The sequence below is a fragment of the Vicia villosa genome, linkage group LG7 (genome assembly GCF_029867415.1).
Source record: "Vicia villosa cultivar HV-30 ecotype Madison, WI linkage group LG7, Vvil1.0, whole genome shotgun sequence".
Lineage (NCBI taxonomy): Eukaryota > Viridiplantae > Streptophyta > Magnoliopsida > Fabales > Fabaceae > Vicia > Vicia villosa.
Genome location: NC_081186.1, coordinates 103,972,189 through 103,996,114, shown reverse-complemented (window position 1 = coordinate 103,996,114; position 23,926 = coordinate 103,972,189). Strand labels below are relative to the sequence as shown.

At 33.9% G+C, this 23,926-nt stretch overlaps 3 protein-coding genes across 5 annotated transcripts; 2 read left to right on the top strand and 1 right to left on the bottom strand.

The window, feature by feature from the left end:
- The first annotated feature begins 246 nt into the window (after positions 1 to 246).
- Positions 247 to 4,359, top strand: LOC131619888 (uncharacterized). The gene is made up of 6 exons (XM_058890928.1): positions 247 to 648; positions 822 to 923; positions 2,699 to 2,867; positions 3,083 to 3,370; positions 3,635 to 3,956; positions 4,113 to 4,359. Exons 1-6 carry the CDS (start codon positions 247 to 249, stop codon positions 4,357 to 4,359), a joined length of 1,530 nt encoding a protein of 509 aa, XP_058746911.1.
- Positions 4,360 to 8,198: 3,839 nt separating this feature from the next.
- On the top strand, positions 8,199 to 16,865 carry LOC131616332 (ABC transporter G family member 36-like). Its single transcript, XM_058887635.1, has 22 exons — positions 8,199 to 8,387; positions 8,526 to 8,892; positions 9,718 to 9,927; positions 10,130 to 10,214; positions 10,315 to 10,474; positions 10,567 to 10,643; positions 10,804 to 10,857; positions 11,434 to 11,524; positions 11,833 to 12,134; positions 12,372 to 12,970; positions 13,075 to 13,235; positions 13,328 to 13,437; positions 13,530 to 13,836; positions 14,029 to 14,189; positions 14,266 to 14,598; positions 14,718 to 15,008; positions 15,116 to 15,199; positions 15,282 to 15,415; positions 15,512 to 15,739; positions 15,849 to 16,020; positions 16,119 to 16,373; positions 16,464 to 16,865. Exons 2-22 carry the CDS (start codon positions 8,540 to 8,542, stop codon positions 16,737 to 16,739), a joined length of 4,443 nt encoding a protein of 1,480 aa, XP_058743618.1. The 5' UTR covers positions 8,199 to 8,387; positions 8,526 to 8,539; the 3' UTR covers positions 16,740 to 16,865.
- A 990-nt stretch (positions 16,866 to 17,855) lies between these two features.
- LOC131616333 (uncharacterized) lies at positions 17,856 to 21,385 on the bottom strand. Of its 3 annotated transcripts, XR_009288090.1 has the most exons (7): positions 21,217 to 21,385; positions 20,788 to 20,891; positions 19,605 to 19,682; positions 19,419 to 19,490; positions 19,208 to 19,305; positions 18,133 to 18,910; positions 17,856 to 18,095 (listed from the first exon to the last, which is right to left on the bottom strand). XR_009288090.1 is itself a non-coding variant. In XM_058887636.1 (6 exons), the coding sequence occupies exons 1-6, from the start codon at positions 21,238 to 21,240 to the stop codon at positions 18,345 to 18,347; spliced, it is 942 nt and encodes a 313-aa protein (XP_058743619.1). In that variant the 5' UTR covers positions 21,241 to 21,385; the 3' UTR covers positions 17,856 to 18,344. The 3 variants fall into 3 exon arrangements, 2 of the variants coding, with proteins under 2 accessions (XP_058743619.1, XP_058743620.1); XM_058887636.1 differs by having other exon boundaries at positions 17,856 to 18,910; XM_058887637.1 differs by lacking the exon at positions 21,217 to 21,385 and having other exon boundaries at positions 17,856 to 18,910; positions 19,605 to 19,677.
- Between the last annotated feature and the right edge of the window lie 2,541 nt (positions 21,386 to 23,926).

The following is a 23,926-nucleotide window of genomic DNA, read 5'->3' as shown; positions in this document are numbered from 1 at the left end:
ATTAGGAGTCATTGTTATAGTATTTGTAAAATCTTTTTGACGATCAATCCGTTTATTTTGTGGCATTTGGGGTGGTTGGGCGCTGTTATGTTATTTCGCAGGGGTAACCGAAAATTAAATTCCGATTTCAGGGAAGAACAAAACCGGAAATTAATTTTCGATTTCAGTCCGTGTTGTTTTTTTTCCTTTTTTTCCTCTGTGACTTGCGTCTGTTGCTAACCTTTTTGTCTTTCTTCTACAGGAGATATGTCTGACCGACAAGATTGTTTGAGGCTTGGTAGGGTAACACAGTATGCTTCCTTGCGGAGGGAGAGGAGTCAGACCACACGGTCTCCGAGGACTGAGGCCTCACAGGCCCCGTCGATATTCAGACAGGTTGTGTCCGAGGCCCCATCGACATCTGGACCATCTACTTCTTCCTCCCGTAGCAGACGAGAGTCTCCAGTCCACCCATCTCCGCCTCCGTCATCCCGCAGACGCACATCCATACCATCCTCTCCACCGCAGGTTTATGAGTTTGGGTCTACACCTCCTACACCACCAGTAGATCAGGTTCCAGATGTACCAGTGCCAAGAGAGGTACCAGTTCCAGGAGAGGCACCAACAGAAGAGGCCGCACCGGCATCGGCGGCACCAGAGGTCCCTCAGGTCTTTGGAGGGGGGCCTTCTGATTTATCTGTGCTAGTGCGGTAACCCACCCATACGGCTAGACATTTATGGGATGGAGAGGTACGAAATTTAAATTTTTGTTTCATTTATTATTTGTGTTGTATTATGAATAAGATTATGAATGCTAATAATAGTGTTGTTTTTTCTTGCAGGATCAGGAACCATTAAAGGTCATCAACCATGGGAGGAAGATCAGCAAGCTAACTCCCCTAGCGGAGCCATGGTTTGATGATATTGTTAGGAGTGAATTAATGGTAAATTCATGTGTTAATATAAGTAATTTCTTTTCTAAACTAATGCAAATTGTGATAGATCCATAGGTTTTTAGTAAGAATTGAACTGAATAGGTTTAGTTCATGTGTAAAGCAAATCGAATCACTTGTGAGTACTATTGATGCAGGTTTGGAGCTGAAAAGGAGCTTTATAAGAACATGAGGAAGAGAGATAGCTAGAAGTCTCAAAGGCAAAGCAAAAAGACAAAGTTTGACAAGGGCGCGCCGCGGGAGTTCTAGCCGGCGCCGCGAAAAAGTCTCTGTTTTGTGTCGCGCCGCGTTCATCCGTTGCCGCGCCGCGGCCGCGACGTTAAAAGCCCAAAACTTATAAATAAAAGCCCTAGCTTCCAAGTAAAGGGCAGATCTTTTGTGAGCGAAATTAGGAGAGCATTCTGAGTTTGAAGCCGAGAACAACAATCGAAGGCCAAATCTTTACCAATTGAAGACATTCCGTTGATGAAGATGAATCCCTCTATTAATTCTTGTGTGTTCTTCATGTCTATGGAGAGCTAAATTCCTCTTGTTGAGTTTAAGGTAGTAGTTAACCTATGAATATACAATACCATTGATTCTTTCCTATGAACAATTGTTTGAATTTATTATCAATAAGAAACCTTGCTTTTATATTAAATTATCGTGGAATCTTTGATCGAAAGAAAAGGTTCTAACTTTTGCCCTAGGTTACTATATTGATTCAATCTCAATTTGCAGAGATGGAATTGTGATTGAGTTTTCATAATTATCGTTCTTTATTACTATTATCGATATTTATGTTTGGAGAGATCGAATCTCATACCGGTAGAAGTTTATCTAATTTGATTTGCAGACATGGAATCATATTTGGGGATAAGTGAAGATAATAATTCAAATGATTGTTCACTTGTGATTTGATACATACATTGTATAGGAATAGGTTGATGAACCCTGAAGCTCAACATATTTCCTTAATCGTTAACAAACTTTCAGTATTTGCATCTAAATTATTGTTTAGATTTGATAGCATTATAATCATAAAACAAATCCAATTACTTTTTCTCACTCAAAATAATTAACTATAGAACGGCAGTGATATTAAACCAATCCCTGTGGATACGATATATTACCGAAAATATTTACCCACAAATACTTTCAACAAATTGGCGCCATTGCCGGGGATTGGTGTCAATATTGCACGCATTGCAATAGTTTTATTTTGAGTTTTTGTTACTATTTTATGGAGTTGGTTGTTTCACTCGTGTGTTAGTTTTTGCAGAAATTCGTGTATGCGCAGCAAAGTTCCCAGTGATCAACTTCTTTTTGATCACGAGATCGAAAGGACCGCTAGGAGGTTAAACAGCAAAACACGAAGAAGAGCAAACATAGCAAGAGCCAGAGACAACGCAACCGCGACATCGTCACAACAACTTGAAACAATTGACGAGTCGCAAGAAGGAATTTTCTTTCACGAACTATTTGCTGAAGAAGAACAGGACGTTATTATACAACCAACTGTTGTCAACGTGGCTGCTACTGGTCCATGTGCAAATAGTCCAAGACTCAACCCGCAGTTCGCTAGAACTGCCGCCAACGGGCGACCGACAGAACTGAAAACCGGTATCATACAATTGATTTGTGCAAGTCCTTTCGCCGGATTGGACCATGAAGATCCGTACACGCATCTTACTCGGTTCTATGAGTTAGCGGGTACAACTAGTGTAGCTCAAGCTGATGAAGAGACACTATTCAAGAGGTTGTTCCTACATTCTTTGTTATCTAAGGCAAAGGATTGGTACTTGGATAAACCCGAAACAGTGATGACCGACTGGAACACCTTAGAAGAAAAGTTTTTAGAAAGGTTTTACTCTCAGAATCGATTCTTTGAAGCAAAAACAGCCATAGCCGTATTCTCTCAGGGAAGTAATGAATCATTAATGAAGCATGGGAAAGGTATAAAGCTATGTTGAGAAAGTGCAAAGGACACGGTTTTGCAGAGGTCGATCAAATCCACATGTTCCGTAATGGTCTCACACCTACAAACAAGACACTCTTGGATGCCACAGCTGGTGGTTCACTTATGTCCAAGACACCTGCTGAAGCTACTCAGATAATAGAGCGAATGGCTCTGAATGATCGTCAAGGGAATCATGATTGAACTGTCAGAGAGAAGAAAGCCGGAATTTTGGAATTGAATAATAGTGATGCTCTGTTGGCCCAAAATAAGTTACTAACATCGCAAGTGGAACTTTTGACACAACAAATATCTAAACTACCACAACAACTCAAGGAGCTGAATGGTGTATCTAATTCTTATCAAGTTGCGAAGTGTGAGTTGTGCAAGGGAGAGCATCAGACAGGATTTTGCCCACCGGTGTTGGAAGAAGAAGTGAATTACATGAATAACAATCAAGGACAAAGACAGAATCAGTATCAAAATCCTCTGTATCAACAAGGTTATCCACCAAGGAATAACAATCAAAGTTATCAACAAAGGCCACATAATCAAGGATATCAACAACAAACCTTTCAACCTTACACTCAACCGTCGCCACAACAACAAGGAGGACAATCTAAGTTGGAAGAAACCATGAATCAGTTCATACAAATGTCAATGACAAATCACAAAAATCAAGAGGCAGCTATAAAGAATTTGGAAACTCAAGTGGGCCAACTGGCTAAACAAATTGCTGCTAATCACTCAAATGCAACATTCTCAGCCAACACTCAAGAGAATCCAAAAGAGCATTGCAAAGCGGTGGTGACAAGGACTGAGCAAAAAAGAAGTAATAATGAAGTTGAAAAGAATGATGTTGAAGATGAGACGGGGGAGGAAGCTGAAAAACATGATGGAGAAGATGAAGAATATGAAATTATTGATACTAATGCTGAAGAAGAAAAGGTGAATAAAGAAGTTAAGAAGAAAGAAAAGCTAAAAAGAAAGAGTAGTAGAGAAAAGATGGCAAGCAACGTGATACCAAGTCAACATTTGCCATATCCCCATGCTCCATCAAAGAAGGACAATGCGAGGCAATATGCAAGGTTTATGGAGATTTTTAAACAACTACAAATTAATATTCCATTCTCCGAAGCAATTGCTCAAATGCCAAAATATGCGAAATTCATGAAAGATATTTTGACAAAGAAGAAAAGACTAGAAGAAGAAGAAGAAGTTGTTATACTTGATGCACAATGTAGTGCTATAATATCACGCCTTCCTCAAAAGGCAAGAGATCCTGGAAGAGTCACATTGCTGATTACAATTGGCAATCAAAATATTGGGAATGGATCGATCGATTTAGGATCAAGCATCAATTTAATTCCTCTATCAATAGTGAAGCGGTTGGGAAATATTGAGATGAAGTCAACAAGAATGACTTTACAATTAGCAGATAAGTCAACCACTCTTCCGTATGGAGTTGCACAAGACATGTTAGTAAAGTAGACAAATTTTTGTTTCCGGTAGATTTCGTTGTGATTGACATGGAAGAAGATAGGGAGTCACCTATCATACTTGGAAGACCATTCATGAAAACAGCCCGGATGATGATTGATATTGATGATGGTATAATGAAGTTGAGAGTTCAAGATGAAGAGATATGCTTTAATCTCTTCGATGCCATGAAGCAACCAAAAGACAAGAATGACTGTTTTCGCATGGATGTTACTGAAGAGAGTGTAGTTGAAGTGGCAAATCAAATTTATCTATCTAGCCCTTTGGAGAGATCTCTTGTTGAATCTTTTAATGTACTCACTCAAGAAGAAGAAAAAGAAATTGAGTTGTTTTTAAAAGAACTAGAGAAAGGTGGCAACACAATCACGAAAGAGGACACGGTAGAAGATCTGGAGCTAAAAAAGGGAGTTAAAGAGTCAAAGATAGAATTAAAGCTACTCCCACCTCATTTGAAGTATGTCTTTCTAGATGAAGAGGGAAATAAACCAGTCGTTATCAGTTCTAAGTTGACTACAAATGAAGAGGCAAGACTCATTCAAATCCTCCAAAAGAATAAACCTGCAATTGGATGGGTATTGGCGGATCTGAAAGGTATAAGTCCTGCATATTGCATGCACAAGATCATGTTAGAGGAAGAATTCAAACCGGTGGCTTAACCGCAAAGAAGATTAAATCCAACAATGAAAGAGGTAGTAAGGAAAGAGGTGATCAAACTTCTAGAAGCAAGTATGATTTACCCAATTTCTGATAGTGCATGGGTCAGTCCAGTACACGTTGTACCAAAGAAGGGAGGCATGACAGTAATCCGGAATGACAAGAATGAACTTATACCAACAAGAACTGTAACCGGGTGGAGAATGTGCATCGATTATCGTAGACTCAACAAAGCTACGAGAAAAGATCACTTCCCTATACCATTCATGGATCAAATGCTAGAGAGGTTATCGGGGCAGAATTACTATTGCTTCCTAGATGGGTATTCCGGGTACAATCAGATTGTGGTAAACCCAGAAGATCATGAGAAGACAACTTTTACATGTCCATTTGGAATTTTCGCATATAGGAGGATGCCATTTGGATTATGTAATGCTCCAGCCACTTTCCAACGTTGTATGCAAGCCATATTCTCCGACCTCATTGAAAAGAGTATTGAAGTATTCATGGATGACTTCTCGGTATTTGGTAAAACCTTTGATACATGCTTGAATAATTTGGATGTGGCGCTTGGAAGATGTATCGAGACCAATTTGATTTTGAATTGGGAGAAATGCCATTTCATGGTAACTGAAGGAATTGTACTCGGACACAAAGTATCTTCAAGAGGACTTGAAATGGACCAAGCCAAGGTGGAGGTAATTTCAAAACTCCCACCTCCAGTAAATGTCAAAGGAGTAAGAAGCTTTCTAGGTCATGCAGGATTCTATAGAAGATTCGTAAAGGAGTTTTCAAAGATTGCCAAGCCTTTGAGTAATTTACTCAAACAAGGTACGAGTTTTAATTTTGATAAATCTTGTGAACAAGCCTTCAATGACCTAAAAGAACGGCTAGCCACCGCACCTGTGATCGTAGCACCCGAATAAGACCTTGGCTCGCCGATCTTGCTAATTATAAAGCAACCGGTATGATTCCGGGGGACTTTGATTGGAACAAAAAGAAAAAGTTGTTAGCCGATGCAAAATACTATGTGTGGGACGATCCATATTTGTTCAAGATAGGTAAGGATGGCATTTTAAGAAGATGTGTTACTGAAGAAAAAGCCCAACAAATCTTGTGGCACTGTCATAATTCGCCTAGTGGTGGGCATTTCAACGGATGGAGGACGGCAACAAAAGTTCTCCAATCCGGGTTTTTCTGGCCTACTATTTTCAAAGACGCTCACCATCATGCAAAGAATTGTGACAAATGTCAAAGAGTTGGTGGGATAAGTAAACGAGATGAGATGCCACTTCAAACCATTATTGAAGTAGAAGTTTTTGATTGTTGGGGCATCGATTTTATGGGGCCATTTCTTCCTTCTTTTGCTAATGAATATATTCTAGTTGCAGTGGATTATGTCTCCAAGTGGGTAGAAGCCATCGCTACACCAAAAGCGGATGCCAAAACTGTGCTAAAATTTTTAAACCGCAACATATTCACACGTTTTGGCATGCCTAGAGTGATCATAAGCGATGGTGGATCTCATTTTGTTAACGAACAGGTGGCGAAAGTGCTGGATAAGTATAATATCAACCACAAAATTGCATCACCTTATCATCCCCAAACCAACGGGCAAGCAGAGATTTCAAATAGAGCAAGTGTTTCAATCACTCTTTGATTGCATGATGATTTAGTTGTGCAAAGATTATGAGAGAAGATAATTGAGAGATAAAAGAGAAAAAGAGAAAAAGAGAAAAATTAGTGTTTTGGATGAAAAGGGAAGAAGACATATTATATAGTATGCAGAGTTTCTCTCTGCTTTCAACTAGAAATTTTTATTCAGTCTTTTTCTTCTTCTCATTTACAACAACAGAGTACCTCCCTATTTATAGTTGAGTTTCCTTGTTCACCAAGCAAACTCTAATTAACTTTAACTAACTCAGCTAGTACACAAAACAACTGCTAAGTTCAATTTTGTCAAAGTACACTCCTTCGACAATTACTTGTTGTATTCAACTCTGTGTTGAATACAATTAATACAAACTCTGTCAAATACTATTTTGACACAAAAAATTACATAATCAACGGTCATGACGACTTACATTGTTCAAAAGATCAAATTTGACTCTTTTGTTTCAGATGCCCTTACCTAACGAGAAAAAGACAGAATTAATCATTTGTTGCTCAAACAAAAGAAAAGTTTGACACTACTAATTAGGACTAGACGGCCATCCACAAGTATGGACAAAAAAGTAATGACTAAAATCGAATGATTATGCTTCACTAAGATAATAGCAATTCTTTATAATAACGGTTTATACGTATAAAATCTTGAAAAAGTATATTTTAAGACCTAAATCATTTGATCATATCAAAAACAGTTGAGATCTACAAAATATATAATATATTTAGAGAGAGAGGGAGAAGTTGGTAAAATAGTAATGTGAGTGCATGATAAGAGTGGGTCAGTACTACCCTGCACTTTAGTTGCCACAATGGACTTTTTATTCCCTCGTTTTTATAGTACTAAAAGAAGGACAAATTAATGTCCAAGTGTATTACAATGATAGCTTATAACTTAGTCAAGAATTCAGGCAAAATAAATTTTAAAAAATAAACTTGGTCATGCTTTGATAATCAAGAATTTTTTTGCAGTAAACAAGTTTTATAAAAATAATTTTTATTTTGGAGAATATATAGAAAATAACACTAAATAAATAATATCACTGGATTTTCCAAAGTGGAACTGGAATCGGTCTAAAACAACCAAACATTTTCCATCTCCAAAAATATTTAAACGAGAAAATCAATATATATATATATATATATATATATATATATATATATATATATATATATATATATATATATATATATATATATATATATATATATATATATATATATATATATATAAACTGTGTGTTTGCAGGAAGTTGGTGAGAAGGCTGAATTAGCGTTCATATTTGAATTGACTCTGATGTATCTACAGACCCAAGTTGCATTCAACATAAGAAACATATTATTTGTTATTATCATTATATAATTTGTTATTATCATTATATTATATTATATAAAATAAAGCCACTTTGCCTAATTTTTTTACTTAATTAATATAATAACCAAGTACGACAATTCTTCCAACACATACTACTTTGTCATACTCATCAACTACTATATAATAAATATAAAACTTATAACAGATTTAGATTTCTCACAAACAAAACTTTTCAATTTCTTGGGTCAGTGACATATAGTTCCAAAACTCTTAAATGAGTTGAAGATAATCCTAGGAACAAAGAGAAGAAAAAAAACAAGAGGGGAAGAAGTTTAGTTTCAAACCAATATTCTTCCCCTTAAGGAAAGTAATCAACTATATCCAAGTAAGTATACCGCTTTTTTATTGTGTTTGTTTATACGAATCAAAACGACAAGGGCTGAATCTCAGTTGATCGTGACGGCAAAATTATAATTTTGTCATGTTAATTTTCATCTAAATTGATTTCAATTTTTTTTTCCAGAAAAGGAAGCGAAAATGGATAGTAATTTAAGTCGAAGTATAAGTCGGAGTTTGAGCCGATCAAGTTGGAAGATGGAAGAAGTGTTTGCTAGTGGAAGATATTCAAGAAGAACTTCCCAAGTTGATGAAGATGAAGAAGCACTTAAATGGGCTGCAATTGAGAAATTACCAACCTATGATAGGTTAAGAACAAGTATTATGCAAACATTTACTGAGGAACCTCAACAAGGAAACAGGATGCAACACAAAGAGGTTGATGTTAGGAAGCTTGATATGAATGAAAGACAGCAAATTATTGACCAAATTTTCAAGGTTGCTGAAGAAGATAATGAAAAGTATCTCAAGAAATTCAGAAACAGAATTGAAAAGTGAGTTTCATCCTCTTGTTTTTTATCACATGGGTTGTTCCTTTCACATTGAAATTATTAATTTGTTCTGTTGTCGTTGTAGTCATATCATCTTGAATGTTGAATATAGATCAGACGACTCATATTTAATTCGATTTTTCAATTTCAATTGTCCGCATCAAATTCATTTCTCCAAATTCAAATTCAGAATTTCACATAAAATTAATATTTGATCACCTTAAATGTAAATTTAATAAGTTGGATGACACGAATTCAAACTTGCAACCTCTGCAGTCGGATATCCTTGCAAGTTGCAACTGACTTATCTTAACGGAATATTAAAAATAAAAATTACAGTATTATTTCAATTTTTACAAATTTTGTTGAAAAGTTTCTCCATGCTAATTCTATTTCAACTTTGGTTTTCAATAAAATTTTCTCCCACAATTTAATTTAATTCAATATGACTCTACCATAGGGGTCCATACCCTATGTATGAACATTATTACAGAAATTACATTAATTAGTTTTGAATAATTTTTTTAAGGTATACTCTTAACTTTGCTAATCAGAATAGACAATTAATTAGAGCTATTAATATATTATGGTACATAATTTAATTTAATTCAATATGACTCTATCATAGGAGTCCATACTCTATCTATGAACATTATAACAGAAATTACTTTAATTAATTTAGAAAATAGTATTTTTAAGGTATACTCTTAACTTTTCTAATCAGAATAGACAATTCATTAAAGCTATTAATATATTATGGTAGATGTATTAATGTCATTAACTGATTCAATTTAATGTTACTTACAAGAATGTGTAAACAATTTGCAGGGTTGGAATAAGACTTCCAACAGTAGAAGTAAGGTTCAAGAATTTAACAATTGAAGCTGATTCCTATGTTGGAAGCAGAGCTTTACCAACATTACCAAATGTTGCATTAAACATTGTTGAATCTGCTCTTGGAATGTTTGGAATTAGCACTGCTAAAAGAACAAAGCTCACCATTCTTAAAAATGCTTCCGGCATTATTAAACCATCAAGGTGATTTCATCATGTTTTTTCTCTTTAAAATTCTCTGATTTTTTTAGTCAAATAAAATGTCGCAGATTCGTGTATTTGCAATCAGATGAATTGGATTAATACTAATAAAATCATCAGATGTCACTGCAAAGCTATCGATTGAACTAGTTTAACCAGTCAATTTTATTTTTAATATTAAATTAACATTTTTGTTTGTGTATAGGATGGCCCTTTTACTTGGTCCCCCTTCATCAGGTAAAACAACCCTATTGCTGGCATTGGCTGGAAAATTAGATGCTGAATTGAGGGTACATTCCAACCTCAAAAATTTTATTTAATTACAAATTTGACTTTTATTAAATGTAATAAATGTAATTTAAGGAACAATTTAATTTTTTAATGAAACAGGTGAAAGGAGAAATTACTTACAATGGACACAAACTTAATGAATTTGTGCCAAGAAAAACTTCAGCATATATTAGTCAAAATGATGTTCATGTTGGAGAAATGACTGTTAAAGAAACATTGGATTTCTCAGCTAGATGTCAAGGAGTTGGAACTAGATATGGTAATTTAAATAAATCTCCCACAACTATTTTTTTTATAAAAATTCTATAAATAATTTATTAATATTTTTTATTTTAATTAATGTTATTAAAGATCTATTAAGTGAGCTTGCCAGAAGAGAAAAGGAAGCTGGTATATTTCCTGAGGCAGATCTTGACCTTTTCATGAAGGTACTTTTATTATTATTATTATTATTATTATTATTATTATTATTATTATTATTATTATTTTTTATTATTATTATTATTATTATGTATTATTATTATTATTATTATTATTATTATTATTATTATTATTATTATTTAATTCAATTATTGTTATGCATTGTAGGCTACTGCAGTGAAAGGAACAGAAAGTAGTCTCATTACTGATTATACTTTAAAAGTAAGTTTATTTTTCTTCCACCATTTCTGTTTCACTTAAAATGAGTGGGAATAAAAAAATTAGTTAATGACTTTTTTGATAAATTAGACATTTTAACTACTACCACCAGCCAAACTTTGTCTTTTTTAACAAAAAGACTTAGTCACTAAGGAAAAAGTATATTAACTTTGCATAAATTTTCCATTCACCTAACCTACATTGTGACTCCTTTTAAGATATTATTGTTAAAGTAGGTCCCACCTAAAAATCAATTTGTTAAGATATTATATAAGTGTATATAATTTATATGATTTGAGATTTCTTGGACATATCTATGACTATTATATTTAGATCATTTATATGATTTGAGATTTTTTGGACATATCTATAACTATTATATTTAGATCGGACGGTCTAAACTGATCGTCTGATTCTGATCAAATAGTTATTTAATTTTAATTGAGAAAATTCAAATTCATAAACTAGTATAATAGTTTGGTTCATTTACAAGTATCATAATTATTGCTAATTATTATGTTTAATGGTTTGATTATGATTTTAACAAATGTTCATTATTTTTAATGTTGTATGAAACAGATATTAGGGCTTGATATTTGTAAGGACACCATAGTTGGAGATGAGATGCATAGAGGTGTATCTGGTGGCCAAAAGAAACGTGTCACTACAGGTTAGTCACAAAATTATATGCATATAATATATCTACTATAGTCAATATCCACTCAAAAAAAACTATACTATAGTCATATTTGTCTGCATTAATAGTATTCAAATTCAACGCTTGTCCTTATGTTTGAAATTTATTGCAAGTTGCCACATGGGTCCATGTACTAAATTCAATCATATATGATGTTGAATAGTTCAATAAATTATATAATTACATTTGTATATAGATTTGATATATCCGTTATTCAATGAATTCGGCCATTTTGAAGAAATCAAACGGTTAAAAATTATAGTTATATTGTTTTTTTATAGGTGAAATGATTGTTGGGCCCACAAAAACACTATTCATGGACGAAATATCAACTGGTCTTGATAGTTCAACAACATTTCAAATTGTCAAATGTTTGCAACAAATTGTTCACCTAAGTGAAGGAACAATCTTAATGTCACTTCTCCAACCAGCTCCTGAGACGTTCGATCTTTTCGATGACATTATTCTTATATCCGAGGGTCAAGTTGTTTACCAAGGTCCACGTGATCACATTGTCGAATTCTTTGAATCGTGCGGCTTTCGTTGCCCCGAAAGAAAAGGAACCGCCGATTTCTTGCAAGAGGTATCATCATCATAAGGACTACATTAATAACTGTGCACCCTCACACACCTTACCTTAGCAAAAACGTTACACAAATGAGATTCAAAAAATTAGTCTATGCAGTTGTGCGCAGAGGATATTTGATTTATACTAAAAAAAACTTTTAAAATATTTGATTTTTATTATAATTATCTATAAAATCGTGTTCGTAAATAAATGTTGATGGTTCATGACAGTTAAACTCAAAATTATGAACAGGTTACATCGCGAAAAGACCAAGAACAATATTGGGCAGACAAAAACAGGCCATACAGATATGTTTCTGTGACAGAATTTGCAAACAAATTCAAACAGTTCCATGTTGGAATCCGTCTCGATCAAGATTTATCCGTTCCATTCGACAAATCAAGTGCGCACAAAGCGGCTCTTGTTTACAGCAAAAACTCAGTTCCTACAATGGACATTCTGAAAGCATGTTGGGACAAAGAATGGCTTCTCATCAAAAGAAACTCATTCGTCTACATATTCAAAACCGCGCAAATTTGCATCATTGCAATCATAGCAGCTACTGTTTTCTTGAGAACTGAAATGAAGAGAAATAATGAAGACGATGCTTCGCTTTACGTTGGTGCAATTTTGTTCTCCATGATTATGAACATGTTCAATGGTTTCGCCGAACTTGCTCTTACGATTCAAAGACTTCCCGTGTTTTATAAACATAGGGATCATCTTTTCCATCCTGCGTGGACTTACACTCTCCCGAATTTTCTGTTGCGTCTTCCAATTTCGTTGTTTGAGTCTCTTGCTTGGATGATTGTTACCTATTACACCATTGGATTCGCTCCTGAAGCCAGCAGGTAAGCTCGAATGATAAAAAACTCTTCGAAAAATATATCGTTCATGCCTTTTGATCTTCTCGTAGTTACTAACCATGAACTTTCGTGTTTGTTTGAATTTATAGGTTCTTTAAGCAATTGTTGTTGGTGTTCCTTATTCAACAAATGGCAGCAGGAATGTTTAGATTCATCGCTGGAACATGTAGGACGATGATTATTGCAAACACGGGCGGAGCTCTCATGCTTCTCGTTGTTTTTCTACTCGGCGGTTTCATCATTCCGAAACGTGAGTGATCGTAATGCAAACCTCTTTTAAGTAAAAAAGTATTTGAAAAGTGCTTCTGAAGTTACATTATTAAGCTTAATTATTGATTCCAGGTGAAATTCCTGACTGGTGGATGTGGGCTAATTGGGTTTCACCATTGACATATGCTTTCCATTCTTTAACTGTCAATGAAATGTATGCTCCAAGGTGGATGCATCCAGGGGTAAGTTAATATCACACCATAAGCATTTTTGAAAAGTGATTCTAAAGTTACTTTTGAGTTAGGTTTTGACTTGAACTTGTTCTATATTGCAGAGTTCTTCAGATAATACTACAACATTGGGTTTATCTGTGATGAAGAACTTTGATGTTTATGCCAACCCAAATTGGTTTTGGATAGGTGCTGGAGCTCTTGCGGCTTTCACCGTTTTTTACAATGTTCTCTTCACCCTTTCACTTATGTATTTAAATCCTCTTGGAAAGAAACAAGCGATTCTATCTGAGGAAGATGCGAGTGAAATGGAGAATGAAGGAGATGTAAATGAACCGAGACTCGTGAGGCCGCCTTCCACCAGAGATCCGATGCATCGGTCGTTGTCTAAAGCTGACGGAAATAACTCAAGTAAGTTTCAAAGCAGACAAATTAGGCCTTGTTTGGATAAACAGATTTGTTAAGCGCTTATGGCATAATTGCTTATAAAATAAAGTCAAACTACTTTTATTTAAGCTATATATCATATCTGATATATAAGCTCAAATAAGTTAATTGAAACGGAATTCTGATCAAGCTTGATTTGTGCATCAATTACTTTAGGAGAAGTAGCGATGCAAAGGATGAGTAGCCAAGCTAATCCAAATGGATTAAGAAATGCTGACGCCGACACTGGAAATGCGCCAAGAAGAGGAATGATTCTACCTTTTCAACCACTTGCGATGTCCTTTGACAGTGTTAACTACTTTGTGGACATGCCTGCAGTAAGTATTGCAAAATCAACGATTCACAAGATACTAATGATTGCGATTCTAACTTCGATTATATGATTTTTGGCAGGAAATGAAAGAGCAAGGAGTGACAGAAGATAGGTTACAATTGCTTAGGGAAGTAACCGGTTCGTTTAGGCCTGGAGTTCTTACTGCACTAATGGGAGTTAGTGGCGCGGGAAAGACAACTTTAATGGATGTTTTGGCTGGAAGAAAAACCGGTGGCTACATCGAAGGCGACGTTAGAATCTCTGGATACCCTAAGAATCAAGAAACCTTTGCACGAGTTTCTGGTTACTGTGAACAAACTGATATTCATTCACCTCAAGTTACTATCAGAGAATCTTTGCTTTACTCGGCTTTCCTTCGGTTACCCAAAGAAGTTGGCGATGAAGAAAAGATAGTAAGTGTTCAAACCTATAGCTTTTATTTTACGTCGACTTTCAATAAGAGTCGAGAGTGTTTTGCATACATAGCAGAAGGATTAGAAATAACAAATTTTGAATTAATTGATGTTTTCAGCAATTTGTGGAGCAAGTGATGGATTTGGTTGAGTTGCAAAGTCTTAAAGATGCTATTGTGGGGCTACCGGGAGTTACAGGGTTGTCAACTGAACAAAGAAAGAGGCTGACAATCGCGGTCGAGCTTGTTGCTAACCCTTCAATTATATTCATGGATGAACCAACTTCAGGTCTAGATGCAAGAGCAGCAGCTATTGTTATGAGGACTGTAAGAAACACTGTGGATACTGGAAGAACAGTTGTTTGCACAATTCACCAGCCTAGCATTGATATCTTTGAAGCCTTTGATGAGGTACATAAACCAACCTATACTTAACCATCTTTTCATGTGTCTGCGTTTTTCGTATCAGTTTTCTTTTGAACTAGGAATATTGTTCTAACAATTTCCTTTTGTACCAGCTCATATTGATGAAAAGAGGAGGGCAACTGATCTATGGAGGACCTTTAGGTCGAAACTCACACAAGATTATCGAATACTTCGAGGTATTACAACCGATTGATTATATTTTTTTCACCATGTGCTCTAAAATATGGTTCTAGTTTCATGTTAACCCTTTTGTTACAGGCTATTCAAGGTGTCCCTAAAATCAAGGACATGTACAATCCTGCAACATGGATGCTTGAAGTTAGCTCCATAGCAGCCGAAGTCCGGCTTGGAATGGACTTTGCCGAATATTACAAGTCATCATCTTTGTTTCAGTAAGTAAACATACAACTATTTTACAACCGTTCATAAAGAAATTCGAACTCCGTTCCTGAGTATATTTAAGCTAACATGTTTTTCGTATCGAGCAGAAGAAGCAAAGCTCTTGTAAAGGAACTAAGTACACCTCCACCAGGGACAAGTGATTTGTTTTTCCCTACTAAGTACTCTCAATCAACCTATGGACAATTCAAATCGTGTCTTTGGAAGCAGTGGTTGACATATTGGAGAAGTCCAGATTACAATCTAGTCCGATATTTTTTCACCTTGGCTTGTGCACTTATGATTGGGACAATATTTTGGAAAGTTGGCAAAAACAAGTGAGAAACCGCTTCATTTGAATTGAAATATAACCTTTAAGTGCTTTTTTTCGAGAATTATTATTAGTTCTGAATTTTTGCTAATTTCTTTCTTATTTTCTTTCTTTAGGGAGAGTTCGAGCGACCTGACGCTGATTATAGGATCAATGTACGCTGCAGTTGTTTTTGTCGGAATTAACAACTGTCAAACAGTTCAACCAATCGTAGCCGTTGAAAGAACAGTGTTTTATAGAGAAAGAGCCGCCGGAATGTATGCTCCTTTGCCTTATGCCATATCACAGGTCCGAATAACTTCTAGTGCAAGTTACTTGTAATGATTCTCATTGCCGTGCGAATGTTTGTTATCTTACGTTATATGCTACTTCATTTTGAATTGCAGGTTTTCATAGAAATACCATTTGTCCTATTTCAAACACTATATTACTCCATCATAGTGTATGCTATGGTGAGCTTTCAATGGAAAGTCGAAAAGTTCTTTTGGTTCGTCTTCGTCAGCTTCTTCTCGTTCTTGTACTTCACCTACTACGGAATGATGACTGTTTCGATCACACCAAATCATCAAGTTGCATCGATCTTCGCAGCAGCATTCTATGGAGTCTTTAATCTCTTCTCCGGTTTCTTCATCCCAAGACCAGTGAGTAGCAATCTAGTTTGCTCATTTTATATATCAAATCCTATAATGTTTTTTACTAACAATATTTTGAACCGATTTTTGTGATTTCAGAAAATTCCAGGATGGTGGGTATGGTACTATTGGATTTGTCCAGTGGCATGGACAGTGTATGGACTAATTGTATCTCAATATAGAGACATAGACGATCATATTAACGTGCTTGGATCTCCTAATCGAAATTTTACTGTCAAAGAATATATCGAAGACCATTATGGATTCAAACCTGATTTCATGGGTCCAGTTGCTGCAGTTTTGATTGCTTTCCCTTGTTTTTTCGCCTTTATATTTGCCTTCTGCATCAAGGCACTAAACTTTCAATCAAGATAAATGAAGTTATGTTGCTGCAAAGTAGTACATTACAGTCCATGTGACTTGTGTATGTATAGAAGAGTGCATGTGATTTATGTTGCAGCATGTTTTATATTACTTATAGATAATTTTGTTAACAGAGAATTGTGTGTTGTAAGTGTAAATTTTATTGATCATGCTACTTGGTTTGCTACTTAGAAGAAATTTCATGTTTAGTTTAATCTGTTATTGTATAAATGTTTATTGTCATAAATAAAAAGAAACTTATTCTTTTGCCTTAATATTATTGGATTATAATTAGTTTTAAAATAGTGTATTGATAATTAGTTAAAAAATATGAATTATTTTTCAATCAAACTTATATAGATGAAAGAGGATTTAAATGAGAAGGAGTAGACTAGACGAACTTTAGAAACACGGTTTTGGTTTTCGTCTAAACAGAAATAAGACGTAGTTTATGTAAAGAAAGTTCAACAAAACGATAAGCGTTTTTAACATAGAGGTGAAAGTTGGAGACCGTATCACCCCACAATGTGGTTTAAATATTTTATATGTCTGTAATTCAAAACGCTGGGAAAATAGAAGAGGAGACTATAAAAGATAATGGAAAATAGATTTTAGATGATTTGGACATATATGAGGTAAGAAGAGTAGATCAGATAGAGAAAAGTAAAACAATTAGAGATAGAAATTGACTTACTAAAACTATAAAAGAAGTTATTAAAAAAGATTTCGAGGTTAACGATTTAGATAGAAACTGATCTTAGACAGAAAATTATAACAAAAATTAATCCATATAACCGACTCCACTTAATGGTGTAAAACTTGATTGTTGTTGAAAATGACATTCTTTTTACAGGGAAATCAAGATCGGTGACCAATACTCATTACTACAAACACTTCAGTTAGGGTCAACCATAATGTGGATGCTAATAGCGTTGATGTAGTATCAATTTGGCTGATGCTAATGGCTTTGATTGTTGATATGGTTGTGTAGAAAAGTATGAACAATAATGTTTAGTAAATTATTGTTTCAAATACCGAAAACTCGAATACTCTCGTCATAAATGCCAGAACATAATGTCATCGATATTAGAAGATACAAAAATAGATTCACGCATATACTGTCAAAGAAATTAGGAACAAATTTATCTATACATAACATCCTTTGATAGAATAGGATATAGGGAAGTCATGTTCTTTTGTCTCCCCATACTGAAGTCCTATATTCACTAAATAAAATACACAAACTAGAATGAAACTGGTTCAGCATGTCTTAATTCAACATTTTAATATACATAACATAACCTGTTTCCTCAATTTCATCCAGACGCCGAAACAGGTTGGTCAAACACGACTCGCGATTGTTCATACCTTGACTCGGCTAAACACGACTCACGATTGTTCATACCTTGACTCGGCTACTAGTCGAGCTACTCCAACACAACCAGGGAAGGACTACTAAATTTGCATGAATCTCAAACTAACGTATCACAATTTTTGAGTAAAGCATGCTTATTACTCATCTTGCTGATTGTGATTGAAACCCGGGAAGCGCCTGCAAAGGTCCATTGGGAACAATAGATTACCATTCTGGTTTAAAAGATCTTACAACCTTATGTTTTAATTCTTATTTTTTTCTCCATTTCCACCTCTAGTAACAGAACCATCCTTCCCAGAGGGTACTCCCAAAGCATGAGCAAACATTCTCTTCGCAGCTCCTAAGTGCTCTTTTTTCATGTGCTCTTTGCTCACACTTTGCCGTTGCTTCGCGTCTTGAGACAATTGCAGCAAGTTTTTGTTAACTGGTGTTTGATCATTCCTTTTATTCGGTGAGGTTGCATTGGAAGTAGAACTGCTACTGTTTCTTGTCCTGCTGTTTCTTCTCGATAAAAACTCTTCAGAATCTTTGGTGTGATCCGACTTTTCTTGAGCATTGAATTCCTCTGGGAGCACTCTATCCTTCGCACTATCACTCACCAACTCATTCGGATTCTTTGTATTGATTCTTTGACCTAATGCATGAGCAATCATTCGACGGGCAACCACAGGCACACTTCGTGGTTTTTGTTCATTAGGCTCTTTTGCATCTTCCAAACTCATAGAAAAAATTCGCTCACGTGCAGCTAAATAAGCCGCTTTTCTTTCTTCTAGTGTCTGCTGAATGGATGTCGTATTTGTCTGTAATACTGAAAACATTTTTGATATAACTAGTTTAGAGATTATTCTTTAGAGACTTTTAAAAAATATATAAATCATGGTTGAAAAAGCATGCAAGTTGAAAACTATGCATGTTAAAATAGTTTTTCACTAATATGGTTGAAAAAGCATAGACACCATAAATAATGCTTTTCTCTCCCTTCTATTAAATCTCATTCATTAGATGTATTACGTGTTTTGTGTTTTTTATAATGGTGAATCCAACGGGTGGGATCAGTATTACTGTAATTGACAGAGAGGAGAGTTAGTTTAGTAGTGTGTCGTACCAGGAGAGGCTTCTTTTCTTCTTAATATTTGGTGCGATGAAATGAAAGACTGAGGTTCATCATTCTGCCACAGGATGTCACTAACAAGAATTGGAGGTCTGCGACCCATATATAAATGTTATTTTGCAAAGGAAAACTTACAATAGTCACTAAAATAATATAGTAATCCAATATAAAAGGAACCGGGAGTGTAAAAGGGTGTGGTTTTTACATGGATGTATCTGGACATCTCTCCAGAATCAAATGGCGATCTTCTCCTTCACCAACAGATTCATGTGCAAACCTGCCACCAGTTATTCAGCTATCAAATTAAGGAAAATTTGATGCAGGTTTAAAACGAAACTAGAAAAAAAATTGGAAATGGGCTTGTGAGCAATAAAATTTATAAGAAAAATACCCAAATATCTCAGCAAGGCGATGTAAGAGAAGACGGTTATAAGAGTTCATTGGCTCCAATTCCAAGATCCCGTCTGAACTATAGTTCAATAAAAACAGATATTAAGAAACATCTTCTATGGTATCCTATGAAGCATCGACACTCCTAAGTTTAGCCATGTCTGGTGTCTATGTACGAAATTCATATATGGTACCGAGGAAACTTAAACCACTATTTAACATATCATGCATGTGCTAAACTGTCACAAATGGAAGTTACAAAACAAAATCATATGCTACAAATGACCAACCAAACTTAGATATAAACATAACATCGTTGTCTATAACCATCCCTCTCATGTCTTTTGAAACCTAAATGATTAAAATACAAAGATTGAAAGAAAGAAAGTAAAAGCAGCAAAAAGTAAATTGTAAGAATCCATTGAGAGCTTGAATTTGTCCATAACATTGTTAGAGACAAGTACAACATTCATTCAAGGCTATCAATTTTAAATTTAAAATGTGTATCAGAAGAACTTACAATTTACTTTTTATACACACTTTGAATTTCAAATTGATAGCCTTGAATGAATGTTGTACTTGTCTCTAACAATGTTATGACAAATTCAAGCTCTCAATGGATGCTTACAATTTACTTTTTACTGCTTTTACTTTCTTTCTTTCAATCTTTGTATTTTTATCATTTAGGTTTTAAAAGACATGAGAGGATGGTTATAGACAACGATGTTATGTTTATATCTAAATTTGGTTGATCATTTGTAGCATATGATTTTGTTTTGTAACTTCCATTTGTGGTAGTTTAGCACATGCATGCTATGTTAAATAGTTGTTTAAGTTTCCTCGGTACCATATATGAATTTCGTACATAGACACCATGGCTAAACTTAAGAGTGTCGATGTTTCATAGGAGTGTCGATGTCATTTTTATTGGGAACATATCAACCTATAATTTGTTATGTTACTTGTTTTTCACTTAATAATGTCATTTTTAAGTGAAAAACAAGTAACATAACAAATTATAGGTTGATATGTTCCCAATAAAAATGTTATGTTTAAGTGAAAAATAAGATACATTCAAACTCTCGGAGTCTGTTTCAGATACGGGCACACATTTTTTCAGAGGTGTCAGTGCTACATATGTCTAAACAGTAAACACCACTCAAAACCCATGTCATAAAGTTTACCGTGTGTCCTCAGCCTGAAGATAGTTAACTAAGAGTTCTTCCAATGTAAGAACAAGATGCTTGCAAGGAAGATTGTCCTTCACAAGAAAAGCCAACTCCTCAACCTAAAATCAAAATAATTATGATTAGGACCTAATTGAAAGTTTAAGCACATAGCATCATGGCAAGCCCTAGAATTTCAAAACACATAATTTCAAGTTCATAATCATCCTCACACATCCTATCAAGTTACATAACACATAGAATTTCATCAGACTAGGATTTTCCCTCAATAAAATCCTTCAATTAACATGAAATAAAGCAGCAAATTTGATGCTGAAACTTAAATTAGGGTTCTAAAGTTTGCAACTTTACAGTAAATAATGCAATTGGGTAGCAGAAAACTGAAATTGAAGAGTGATAGGAAGAAAGAGAATTGAGAAAACATACCATGGCGAATTGAGTAATACTCATGCTGAAGGATTGAAGAAAAAAAGTTTTTTTAGGGTTCTAAGGTGTTCCCAATTTACTACAAAATTTGAAACATTTTGAGTTTGCAATTCTACTTCAGATTTGCTCAATCTTATGGCTGCGTGTTTTACTTGCCTCCAACTTTTTCGTTTTCTTTTATTTTATTCAAAATGTAAGCTATGATTTTATGTTATTATTATTGTTTGAAGGAAGACTCGTTTTAATTTTTTGAAAAAATGGTGAGATTCAATTTAATTCAAAAAAAATGTAAATTCTTTAGTATTTTTTTTGTCAAGAATTATTTATTATATCTATTAATTTTAGTTGAGTATAGACATTCTTATTCAAAATTTTATTAAATTTTAATTTATTTTAAAATAAATTATTATAAAAATAATAATAAAAATCATTATATTAATTCAACTAAATTTAAAGTTAAGAGTATAGAGTCTTCACCCAAAAAAAGATATTTTAAAAAATAATAATATTTTAGTTCTCATATATTAATTATTTAACTATTTATTCTCTTAACTTAAAAAATACGATATTCATCTTTTAATTCTTCAAAATATATAATATTAATTTATTAATGACAAAAAAATATATAAAAACGAGTTGCTAAATTCATTATTCATTAGACAAAAAACATCATTAATATGTTTTAAAAAATTAAATAATCAATATGATATTTTTAATTTAAAGAATTAAAATGAACCACAAAGTATTAAACTTATAAAAAAATATCAATTTGAAAAATTTAGTTACTACTCCTGAATTTACATAATGGTGGTCAACTTAACGTTTCCTACTATTTTATATAGTTTCTTTTGAATTTGATGGCATCATTAAATATTTTATTTCTAAGTTGTATTTGTTGGTATAATATTCTTTGATATTTATGTCATTTTGTTTGTTTTGTTGGTTTTATTTTTGTGATATTAGATGTTTTAAATTTTAAAGTTTTATTTGTTGGTGTAATGTTTTAGAATATAATATTTTGAATTTTATTATAATGTAGGATTGAACATATGAGACTAATATGACCTAATTTTATAAGGAACTAAATAAGATTTTTTTTAGGGATCAAAATGTATTAAGTAATGTTAATAATTAAAATAAAAAATACATTAATATAAGTGTTATTTATAAATTAAAATATAAAAAATATACATAGGTGCAATTTTTTTATTTTTTTATGTACTTCATATCTTAAACATGTGATTGATTCAAGGTAATTCTTTCTGATAGATTTTTTAATAAATTTCTAATTTTATTCTATAGTTTCATTTGAACTTAATGTTTTTTCTCTTATTTGAAATTAGAAAAATTGCTCTAGAGGGCAATGAGACTTAGTGGTAATTTATTTATCTAATTGGTAAGACTATGCGATTATAATGATCGTTCGTGTTGCAACAAAAATAATCTCGGCCATTAGTCTAGTTTTACGCTATATAAAACTTTTGTTTTAGAGATTGAAGACACTCGGTATTTAGAGGGTTGTTTTGATGAAGTGGATATCTTGCAATTGAAGACTCCCAACATACGAGGGTTGCGAGGTGTAATTCCTTATTTTGTAAAACTTTCTTTTTATTTTACATGCCACAAAATATTTGTCATTGTGATTGAAGATTCTCAACATTTAGAGGTTGCTTTAACGAAACGAGTCGCCTTGTGAATGAAGACTCATCAGGGAGGTTTCAAGGTTGTAGTTCTATATTTTGTAAAAAGTCATAATTAAGCTAGATTCATTATAAAAATAGTCATACGAAATCTAACATTTAGGAGCAGATGATTTGAAAGGAAAACTTAATTGTTTTTTATTATCTTTGTCAACTGTAGTTTTTTTTTAAATGTAGTTACTAATATTCTAGTTTACCATTACACAATCAATTGTATTATACGCACCCCCATTTTGTTACTCACACTACGTTAAATTTACAAGTGCACTCACAATATCTTTGTACGAAGTTAATACAGTCATTGTGGATACAATAACTTTACTTGTCACTCTAATTTTTCTTAGAACAATTACGACGACATCAATTTTTACTCCAACACAAAGTTCAGCATACCAAGGGAGCATGATTGAAAAGAGAAACTCATATTCATTCTAGTTAGTTCTAATGTCATAAACTAAAACAAAACAATGATCCACGAGACACTATTGACCCCAATGTCAACCACAAAGTGAATGTGATTGTTGAGGAAGGAGAAGAAATATATTCTCACTGTTGGATGTTCCCCATTACTAGATACATTGCAATTGGATAGTTACTGAAAGGTAGAATGGAGACATCAAAGATTCGACGAAGGGCATGGTCGTATTTGTTGATTGAAAGTTGTCTATAAAGACAAGGTTTTACCAACCCACTTACTAAAGTGCTTGACAAAGAAATATAGAAAGAATATTCTAGAGAAAATACATGAAAGGTCGGTAGGACATCGCTTAGAAGGGAGAACTTTTGCCAAAAAGACTATGTGGGCTAGATATTTTTTGCCATTGTTGGACCCAAACGTAACAAAGGACATTCAAAAGTGAAGTGTTAAAGACACAAGGACGTACATATCATCCCTACTAAATTGAGTGTCTTATCCTTCATCCCCTTAGTTGTTTGCGTAGTGGGGAATGGATATCATATACCCTTGTCGTTGCCTAATTTACAAAATGGATATAGGAGAAACCTTCTGT